Consider the following 11,728-nt stretch of genomic DNA (forward strand, 5'->3'; position numbering starts at 1 on the left):
GAAACTCTTTCTCAAGAAAAGCTTCGTTCTTAGCGACAAACACTTTGCCCTCGGATCTGAGATAGAATGTATTCCCAACTGTATATTTTGGGTAACCTATGAAGAAGCACTTTTCCTCTTTGGGTTCTAGCTTTTCAGGTTGAAACTTTTTTGACATAAGCATCACATCCCCAAACTCGACAACTTTGGCTTCTTTCCATAGCACAGTTCGTATGGTGTCGTCTCAACGTATTTTGATGGTGCCCTATTTAAAGTGAATGCAACTCTCTCCAATGCATAGATCGAAAACGATAACGGCAAATCGGTAAGAGACATCATAGAATGCACCATATGTAATAAAGTACGATTACGACGTTCGGACACACCATTATGATGTGGTTTTCCAGGAGGTGTCAACCGTGAAACAATTCCACATTGTCTTAAGTGATTAGCACACTCGTAAGTTAGATACTCACCTCCTCGATCAGATCGTAGGAATTTAATCTTCTTGTTATGATGATTTTCAACTTCACTGTGCAATTGCTCGAAATTTTCAAACATTTTAGACTTGTGCTTCATCAAGTAAATATAACCATATCTACTCAAGTCATCAGTGAACGTGAGAAAATAACGATATCAACCACGTGCCTCTATGCTCATTGGTCCGCACACATCAGTATGTATCATCTCCAACAAGTCACTTGCACGCTCCAATGTTCTGGAGAATGGAGTCTTAGACATCTTGCCCATGAGGCAAGGTTCACATGTGTCAAGTGATTCAAAATCAATTGACTCCAAAAGTCCATCAGCATGAGGTTTCTTCATGCGTTTTACACCAATATGACCTAACGGCAGTGCCACAAGAAAGTGGCGCTATCATTACTAAGTCTACACCTTTTGGTCTCAATGTTATGGATATGAGTGTCATCACTATAGAGATTCAACATGAACAAACCCCTCACATTGGGTGCATGACCATAAAAAGATATCACTCATATAAATAGAACAACCATTATTCTCTGACTTAAATGAGTAATCATGCCGCAATAAACAAGATCCAAATATAATGTTCATTCTCAACGCAGGCATTAAATAACAATTATTTAAGTTCATCACTAATCTCGATGGTAACTGAAGTGAGATTGTGCCGACGGCGATGCATTAACCTTGGAACCATTTCCCACGCGCATCGTCACTTCATCCTTTGCCAGCCTTCGTTTATTCCGCAGTTACTATTTCAAGTTGCAAATGTAAGCAACAAAACCAGTATCAAATACCCAGGCACTACTACGAGAGCTGGTGAGGTACACATCAATAACATGTATATCAAATATACCTTGTTTGGCGTTGGCCGCCTTCTTATCGGCGAGATACTTGGGGTTGTTTTCCTTCCAGTGACCAGTCCCCTTGCAAAAATAACACTCAATTTCCGGCTTGGGTCCAGCCTCGGATTTCTTCGTCGGAGGGGCAACTGCCTTGCCACTCTTCTTGGAGTTACCCTTCTTTCCCTTGCAATTTTCTTGAAACTAGTAGTCTTATTGTCCATCAACACTTCATGTTCTTTCTGGATTTCTGACTCAGCGACTTTTAGTATCGCAAACAGCTCAGTGAGTGACTTATGCATCCCTTGCATTTTATAGTTCAACATGAAGCTCTTATAGCTCGGTGGCAGTGACTGAAGAACTATGTCAGTGATAGCCTCTTGCGGGAGAGCAATCCCCAGCTGAGCGAGACGATTAGAGTACCAAGACATTCTGACTATGTGTTCACTAACATACCTGTTCTCCTCCATTTTGCAAGCATATAACTTATCGGAGGCTTCATACCTCTCGATCCAGGCATTCTTCTCAAAGATAAACTTCAATTCCTCGAACATCTCATGTGCTCCATAAAGTTCAAACGACTTTAAAGTCCCGGTTCTAAGCCATACAAAACTGCACATTGAACTAATGAGTAGTTATCCTTATGTGACTGCCAAGCGTTCAAAAAGTCTTGGGTCGCCGTTTCGGGTGGTGCATCACCTAGCGCTGTATCAAGGACATATTGCTTTTGGGCAGCCGTGAGGATAAGCCACAGATTACGGGCCCAGTCAACAAAGTTGCGTCCATCATCTTGGAGCTTAGCTTTCTCTAGGAACGCATTAAAATTCAGGGTTGCTACTGCGCGAGCCATTGATCTACAACATAAAATTTGTAAATATTACTTAGACTATGTTCAAGATAATTGAGTTTAGCTAATCATATTACTAATAAACTCCCACTCAAATTGACATCCATCTAGTCATTCGAGTGTCGCATGATCCAAATTCACTAAGTCAAGTCTGATCATCACGTGAGTTGAGTTTAGTTTTAATGGTGAACATCTCAATGTTGATCATTGCTACGGCAACAAAAGTCCTTCCCCGGCAACGGCGCCAGAAATCCTTCTACTACTTCTCAAACAACAACGCCAGAAATTGACACGTTGACAGAGATTGGGCTTGCGTTGGTTTTTCCCTTGAAGAGGAAAGGGTGATGCAGCACGGGAGCAGTAAGTATTTCCCTCCGTTTGAGAACCAAGGTATCGATCCAGAAGGAGGGTCTCGTCAAGTCCAGAGTACCTGTGCGAACACAAACAAACTTGCACCCAACGCTTCAAAGGGGTTGTCAATCCCTTCAAGATTGTTTGCAAAAGTGACATCTGAAGGCGGAAAGTGCAACGTAGTAAAAAGTGTAAGGCTGAAAATATGGTGTGGACTAGACCCTGGGGCCATGGTGTTCACTAGGGGCTTCTCTGAAAATAGCAAGTATTACGGTGGGTGAACAAATTACTGTCGAGCAATTGATAGAACCGCGCAAAGTCATGACGATATCTAAGGCAATGATCTAGCATATAGGCATCACGTCCGAGACAAGTAGACCGATGCTTTCTGCATCTACTACTATCACTCCACACATCGACTGCTATCCAGCATGCATCTAGTGTATTGAGTTCATGACAAATAGAGTAATGCTTTAAGCAAGATGACATGATGTAGAGGGATAATCTCAAACCAATGACGAAAACCCCATCTTTTTACCCTTGCTGGCAACAACACGATACATGCCTCTCTACCCCTTCTATCACTGGGTGAGGTCACCGCACGGTATGAACCCAAAACCAAGCACTTCTCCCATGGCAAGAATCATAGATCTTGTTGGCCAAACAAAACCCACAACTCTAAGAGAATTACAAGGATATGGAATCATGCATCAGAGAGATCAGAAGAAACTCAAATAAGATTCATAGATAATCTGATCATAAATCCACAATTCATCGGATCTCGACAAACGCACCGCAAAAGAAGATTACATCGGATAGATCTCCATGAAGATCATGGAGAACTTTGTATTGAAGATCCAAGAGAGAGAAGAAGCCATCTAGTTACTAGCTATGGACCCGTAGGTCTATGGTGAACTACTCAGGCATCATCGGAGAGGTCATGGTGTTGATGGAGAAGCCTTCCGTGTCCGAATCCCCCTTCGGCAGGGCACCAGGACGTGCCCCAGATGGGATCTTGCGGAGACAGAAGCTTGCGGCGGCGGAAAAGTGATTACGATGCTCCTCTGATTTTTTGGGAATATTTGAGAATTTATTGGCGCAAGATCTAGGTCAGGGGACCTCCAGGGGGCCCACAATCCTGCATGGCGTCCCCCTGGCCGCGGGGTGCGGGCTTGTGGGGACCCTGGGGCTCTTCTGGCTTGACCCCAAGCTCTCCGATCTTCTTCCGTTCCAGAAAAAATCTTTTCGGGGATTATCTTTCGTTTGGACTCCGTTTCAAAATCTCCTATGAAAGGGGTCAAAAACATGGAAAAAACAGGAACTGGCACTTGGCACTGAGTTAATAGGTTAGTCCTAGAAAATAAATAAAAGGCATGCAAAACATCCAAAGTTTGACAAGATAATAGCATGAAACCAGCAAAAATTATAGATACGTTGGAGACGTATCAATCATATCAACTATGTGATTCATGCTCAACCTTTCGGTCTCTTGTGTTCCAAGGCCATGCCTGTACATGCTAGGCTCGTCAAGTTTAACCCGAGTATTTTGTGTGTGCAATTGTTTTGCACCCGTTGTATGTATCACACTCGATCATCACGTGGTGTCTTGGAACGACGAACTATCGCAATGGTGCACAGTCAGGGAGAACACAATTTTATCTTGAAATTTTAGTGAGAGATCACCTCATAATGCAACCGTCGTCCTAAGCAAAATATGGTGCATAAAATGATTAACATCACATGCAAATCATAAATGACATGATATGGCCATGAACTTGTGCTTCTTGATCTCCGTCACCAAAGCAATGGCATGATCTTGATCGTCACCGACGCCACACCATGATCTCCATCATCGTGCTGCCATCGAGGTTGTCATGCTAACTATGTTGTTACCACTAAAGCTACTACTAGTGATAAAGGAGAGCATCACCAAGCGCAAAATAATTGAAGACAACCCTATGGCTCCTCTCGGTTGCCATAGCATCGACGTGCAAGTTGATATTTTAACTATTATAACATGATAATCTCATACATCCAATATATCATGCATACCCTCCAAAAACAAGTTAGACTTCCTCTAATTTGTTGTAGCAAATTTTACGTGGCTGCTATGGGTATCTAGTATGATCGCATCTTACTTACACAAAGCCACAACGATGATATCCAAATTTCTATTTAACCTTCTCCAAGGACCACCTCGGTCAAATCCAATTCAACTGAAGTTGAAAAAACACACACCCGCCAGTTATCTTTATGCAACTAGTTGCATGTTAGTCGATGAAACCGGTGTCTCGTAAGCGTATAAGTAATGTTGATCCGGGGCGCTTTAATCCGACAATACCGCTGAATCAAGAAAAGACTAAGGAGGGCAGCAAATTGAACATCAACCTCCACAAACTCTTTTGTGTTCTACTCGAGATATCATCTACGCATGAACCTAGCTCATGATGCCACTGTTGGGGAACGTTTCATGGAAAACAAAAAAATTCCTACGCACACGCAAAACCTATCATGGTGATGATCATGTACGAGAGGGGAGATCGGATCCACATACCCTTGTAGTTTGCTAAGCGGGAAATGTTAGGAAACACGGTTGATGTAGTCGAACGTCTTCGCGATCCAAATCGCAAGCATGCCACAAACTCCATCCAGATCTAGTGTCGAACGGACCGCACCTCCGCGTTCAGCACACATACAGCTCGATGACGATCTCCGCCTTCTTGATCCAGCAAGAGGGGCGGAGAGGTAGATGACTTCCCCGGCAGCACGGCGGCATGGTGGTGGTTGTGAACTAATCTAGCAGGGCTTCGCCAAGCTATGTCGGACTAATCTAGACGAGGAAGATGATCTGTGGAGAAGAGGGCAGCACGTGGCTTTTTGTGGTGTAGTTTGCCCTCAAAACCTCCACTGTATATAGGAGGAACTAGAGGGAGGTTTGCCTTGCCTCCTACTCAAAGTAGGAGGGCTTCGCCCGAGCCAATGGGAGGAGTCCTCCTCCAATTTGGTTTGGTGGAGGACTCCCTTCCCACTTGTCCACCTCCTTCCCTTTTTTTTTCCTTTTTCCTCTTTTTTTGCCGTTGGCCGAAATAGGTTATTTGGTTGGCCTCACCAGCCCACTAAGGACTGGTGCGCCACACATAGGCCTATTAGGTCCTCTCCCGGGTGAGTGGCCACTTCCGGTAAAACCCCAGAACCCATTCGTCACTCCTGGTACTTTACAGGTAATGCCCAAAATCTTTCTGGAAGCCAAATGCAACATTCTTATATATCAATCTTTATCTCCGGACCATTCTAGGCCTCCTCGTGCTGTCCGGGATCTCATCCGGGACTCCGAACAACTTTCAATCTCCAACATACATAACTCAATACTACCGAAACGTCACCGAATCTTAAGTGTGCAGATCATGTGGGTTCGAGAACTATATGTAGACATGACTGAGACATTCTCCGATCAATATCCAATAGGGAGACCTGGATGCCCATATTGGATCCTACATATTCTACGAAGATCTTATCTGTTGAACCTCTATGTCAAGAATTCAGTTAATCCCGTATATTATTCCCTTTGTCCTTCGGTATGTTACTTGTCCGAGATTCGATCGTCGATATCTCCATACCTATTTCGATCTCGTTACCGGCAAGTCTCTTTACTTATTCCTTAATACAAGATCTCGTGGCTAACTCTTTAGTCACATTGCTTGCAAGGCTTGTTTATGATGTTGTATTACCGAGTGGGCCCCGAGATACCTCTCCGTCATATGGAGTGACAAATCCCAGTCTCGATCCATTCTAACTCAACGGACACCTTCGGAGATACGTCTAGAGCACCTTTATAGTCACCCAGTTACACTACGATGTTTGACACACACAAGGTATTCCTCTGGTGTTAGTGAGTTACATGATCGCATGGTCATAGGAACGTATACTTGACATGCAGAAAACGATAGCAACAAAATTACACGATCACATGCTACATTTATAGTTTGGGTCTTGTCCATCACATCATTCTCCTAATGATGTGATCCCGTTATCAAGTGACAACACTTGTCTATGGCTAGGAAACCTCAACCATATTTGATCAATGAGCTAGTCAACTAGAGGCTCACTAGGGACATTGTTTTGTCTATATATCCACACATGTATTTGTGTTTTGATTCAATACAATTATAGCATGGATAATAAACGATTTTCTTGACACGAGAAAATACTCCCTCCGTTCCTTGATATAAGGTGTATAGATTTTTCAGAAAAAATCCAAATTATAAGGTGTATGGCATTGCAGCACTCGTTTGGCTATTTTTTTAGGGATTTGATTGTATTTCCTTATATAAGGGAAGCTCCTTTATTTTATGATGTCAATTGGTCACATATAATCTCACCCAAAACTCGTGAAATTTTTACTCCACGTGCGTTCTTTAATTTCCGTGCCAAAAACTATACACCCTATATTTAGGAACGGAGGGAGTATAATAATATCAATTTTCTTATTGCCTCTAGGGCATATTTCCAACACGTACAGGGTGCCCGACATGACATCTAGTGGGACAAGTGGGGTTGACAACATCGCTAATGGGTGAGCAAGGGTGAAGATAGATGATGACTCAGTCGCGGCATGAGGTGCGTGGATTTTGTGGGCTTGGTCAATTTGATGAAATTCGTGGTGGGTCCGTTTTGACTGGTCCGACAAGACAAACGTACTCGGATACGTCCGAGCTTTCCCATATCCGCCCCCAGATATGGGATGCATATGGGAGTGCCGATCAGTCCGGACGTACAGGGCCGGTTTGACAAGCTCAGATGTAACACAATTTTTTGACCCGTCACTAAATAGATCGTTTGCCACAACCGCATTTGAGGAGCTCAACTGTAGATGCTCTTTTTTTCGGATGACTGTAGATGCTCTTTAGCGGGTGATAGCCCTTCATGGGTTTGATCCTTCGCCAAATCTTGCAAGTGAGATCTCCGTGATCCTAAAATGTTCATGGTTAGAAGCCTCCATCAACATGTGTAGGATATATAGTGCCAACCATGTGAACCAAAGGAAAAATCTCTATCAAGCCTCCCCATGTTTTCATCTCTCTATAGCTTTTTATACGTGTGTAAGTTGTTGTCTTTCATTGCCATAGTTTGTTAGACTTACATGTCTAGGTTCTCGCAAAGAAAAAAAAGACTTACATGTTTAGGATGTTGGTAGGCTGCCGCCAGATAAAGCATAAATTTGACAAGGAGATTAAAATTGGGAAAATATTTGTTAGCGGTGTATAACTTGTGTTTGTCTGGTTTTTATGATCAGCTAGTTTTGAAGGTTTTCTCAACATATTGGGTATTTCTACTGCGTGGCTTTATATATAAAGCGGAAGGATATGCTATTTTTGTGATACATCGCATTTTCTCTTGCCTTAGTCAAATGCAGCAGTTATGACTACTGAGATATATAACGCGTACGTACATACAAAATCTGAATCCCGACAGGACGTATACATCAACGTTAATCTCAGCGAAGGAAAAAGTAGTCAGCCTTGATAGATTCGATCCAATTCAACATCAAGATCACGCCTACATTGATCGCCGACTACCAAACTTCACGTTTGCTTGCTAACTACCAACAAGGGACAGCACCCACATATTTATATGCTTTCTCTTGACAACAACATCAACATGCAGCTCAACAGCCATGCATGCATGTGTGTACCGCATATATACATGTGCATCCATGCATGTCGGGGGTCCTTCATATATACTAGTCCCTTGGTTCCTAAATATAAATTTTTCTAGATGTTTCATTAGTCGACCACATATGAATGTTATATAGACATACTTTAGAGTATAGATTAACTCATTTTGTTCCGTATGTAGTTTCTAATGAAATCTTTTAAAATACTTATATTTAGGAACAGAGGGAGTACTAGTATAAATACGACTACTTGACAATCTTGGTTTACACAATTAATTAGCGTGGTGATGTAGATTTGTCTAGTTAGTTATGGTGCATGTGTATGTAAATTTACTACTAGTGTATATATACTCCTCAAGATCACTGTCATGCACCCTGTCTCTACTATTTGAGTTATAGTATTACAATAGTGATTAGAATGCGGTATTAGTTAATTTTTAGCTAGCAGGTTCGATGCCCTGTCGCTATATGGTTAGATAGAAAAGTACCAACAAAGGGTAGGGCCCTCTCAAGGGAGGAAAAAATTGCACATGAAGTGTCAAGGTGATGCCTCTTGCCTATATTGCATGCCTATAATTAGGAGGATCCCTCTGGAAGCAAACAAGAAGAGACTAACCAAGATATTAGTATGCTAATTCATATTAATTAATTAACAGAAGAGTGAAGGAGGCAGAAGCTGGAGATGGAAGAGGAAGGGGCCAGGGCAAAGAGCTCATATTAAAAAGGGGGAGCTAAACACCAACCAACCATTTGCATCCTCCATCCGTCATCCGTCCTTCCTTCCATGCATGCTGTGTCATGTTATTGCTAACTACAAAGCTAGCTAGCAGAAGAAGATAGTTCATCCATGCATGCATGACACCTCAATATATATTATTTCTGTTTACAAACTACATATCTAGTTAGCTTCCCTAGGTATAAGCAGCTAAACAAATTGGTTGAGAGGGAGTGTGCATTGCAGTGTTGAGATCAGGATCACTGGTCGATCTGATCGCTCACCTGAGGTGTATGCATGGGGCATCACTCTTGCTGCAACCAGCAGAAGGTGAAGAGGGGCCTGTGGTCTCCTGAGGAGGATGAGAAGCTCGTCCGCTACATCACCACCCATGGCTATGGCTGCTGGAGCGAGGTCCCCGAAAAAGCCGGTACGTAACCTGATCCGTCTCCAATATCGATCGCGTTTCTCTCATTCCATATGAGTACCATTTGAAGATGGGGCTCTCTAGCTTGGAATTCATTTGCTCTTTTAATTTTGCTACAATGCGATGTTTTTTCTATGTAGGATTGCAGCGGTGTGGGAAGAGCTGCCGGCTGCGTTGGATCAACTACCTAAGGCCGGACATCCGGCGAGGGCGGTTCACGCCGGAGGAGGAGAAGCTCATCATCAGCCTCCACGCCATTGTTGGCAACAGGTAGCTGAGACACAATGGAAAATTAGCATGATTCTTTCTATAATTGGGGGACAATTATTTTGTTCTATCTTAATTTGACAATGCCGCAACTTGGGTGCTGCTTATTAATTACTCATATGACCTGTGCCAAATCTTGGTGACATACACCACTTAATTACTTCATCACCAGTAATCTTGTAGCTAATGTCGCACGCAGGTGTCAAAAGTGATTTGCAATCTCGTAAAAAAAAGGTGATTTGAAGTGTTACTGGATCATGCATGGTCACAAGCTTGTGTTCTCTGCAGGAGCGCGCTACAACTAATTAAGCTCATTTCCATGTTAATTAAGGGACCTAGTCTATGTATATGCAACATCAGCATGACGCCATGTATACGTGCCAAAAGGCGCCATACTGGCCGTCATTTTCTACTAGTTAAACTTGAACATGACTACCCTAACAACAAATCAATGAAGTGGTACGTACTACACAAAGCTAGCTATAGAGCTAGCTAGGGTTTCTTCAAGGCAAAGGTTCAAAAATTAGCTAGCTTAGTGATGACAAAAGGAAAAAATTCAAAGAATGGCTTCACTGACGTAAACACGGTCGTATTGCAGGTGGGCTCACATTGCCAGCCACTTGCCTGGCCGGACGGACAACGAGATCAAGAACTACTGGAACTCGTGGATCAAGAAGAAGATACGCAAGGCTCCGGCGGCGCCGAACGTAACTACCACCTCGTCCACGACGTCGACGAGCCCACCAAACAACGGCCTGGCACCGTGCAGCGGCAGCACGGCCACGTCAGACGTCCACCACCGCCGTCTGCAGCATCCGACGTTCAGCTGCGCACCGGCGGGGGACCACTTGCAGCTCGACGCCATCATCAGCCACCACCAGAGCACCAGCCTAGCCCTGCCGGTTGCCGCCGGGCAGGACTCGCCACCGGGGATGTCGCATCACTGCCCTCTCTTCATGTTCGACGCCGGCGTCGTCAGCACGCCGTTCGCATCCGCCTCGGCGCAGCAGCACCCGTTCATCGCCAGCTTCACGGCAGCGATGGCGGAAGCGGACACGCCCAGTTGCTACCACCTACCTCCCTTGGTGGACGGCATGGGTGCCATGGGAATGTGCATGGAAGCCATGGACGATCACTGCAGCGCCGGCGCCGGCATGGGCAATGTGTGCTTCGGGGACGAGCAGAGGCAGCGGCGGCGGCCGGAGCTGGAGGAGGAAGAGAGGGAGCAGCTAGGGCAGCATGAGCAGTGGGACGAGGAGCAGCTGCTGATGTGGGATGATCAAGAAGTACTAACACCGTCCAACATGGAGGCCATACAAAATGGTGCACACTCCCTCCTTTTTATGGGACCAAACGCATGATAAGAAAGCTGGTAAATCCATGTGCACATATGCTTTGCTTGCTCCATGCATGCATGATCAAGGAGTATCTCTTCCCTCTCTCACATCTGATCTCTCTCTCTCTAGCTCGTTCTGCTGATCCGATCTGTCCATAGATGAAATAATGAGGTTTTCCAGAGGTGCACTTAATTTATTGTGTTTCATTTTTTCTCAAAATTTCCTAATTTTTTTGTTTTTGGAGTGAAGAATGTTTTTTATTAATTGGGCTTTGTAAAGAGATAACCTGCATGCATGCATGTTTGCATGGCATGCCAACTGGTGTGTAATTGATTGATGTATACTGAGTGAACTTATAATAAACAGGAAATGAATGGGATCTCCTCCTTTTGCTCTTTTGGATTCTTTTGTTTGTTTGTTTCTTCATGTTGTGCATGCATGGCTATGGAGGCCTTTCTTGATGGAAATTATTGTCTTGGTTACTTGGGCAATTTGCATATGCGCTAATAACTCCATATTCAAAAGGAGATCGTCGCCATCTCTCTACAGTCTAGAATCATAAGAATCTCGAAGAAGGAGTTTAAGCATTTTTGATCTATAGGGCAAAGAAAAGAGAAACTGGTTTTTCTACCGTGCACGTGATACACCGTGTGTGCATTCAGCATCCGTCACTATTTTCAGATTCGTGTTAAATTTTCTGATTTTGCAGGAAAAGAATGTTTTGTTTTACTATATATTTTCCTTATTTTGAAGTGTATCACCGTGTTTCATTGTTTCTCAGAGCCAACCCACTCTAAACAAGTGCACCT

At 43.7% G+C, this 11,728-nt stretch overlaps 1 protein-coding gene across 1 annotated transcript; it reads left to right on the forward strand.

The window, feature by feature from the left end:
• Positions 1-8,794: 8,794 nt before the first annotated feature.
• Positions 8,795-11,313, forward strand: LOC123409120 (myb-related protein Hv1-like). The gene is made up of 3 exons (XM_045102103.1): positions 8,795-9,318; positions 9,456-9,585; positions 10,181-11,313. Exons 1-3 carry the CDS (start codon positions 9,186-9,188, stop codon positions 10,941-10,943), a joined length of 1,026 nt encoding a protein of 341 aa, XP_044958038.1. The 5' UTR covers positions 8,795-9,185; the 3' UTR covers positions 10,944-11,313.
• The last annotated feature ends 415 nt before the right edge of the window (positions 11,314-11,728 follow it).

The sequence above is a fragment of the Hordeum vulgare genome, chromosome 7H, assembly GCF_904849725.1.
Source record: "Hordeum vulgare subsp. vulgare chromosome 7H, MorexV3_pseudomolecules_assembly, whole genome shotgun sequence".
Taxonomy (NCBI): domain Eukaryota; kingdom Viridiplantae; phylum Streptophyta; class Magnoliopsida; order Poales; family Poaceae; genus Hordeum; species Hordeum vulgare.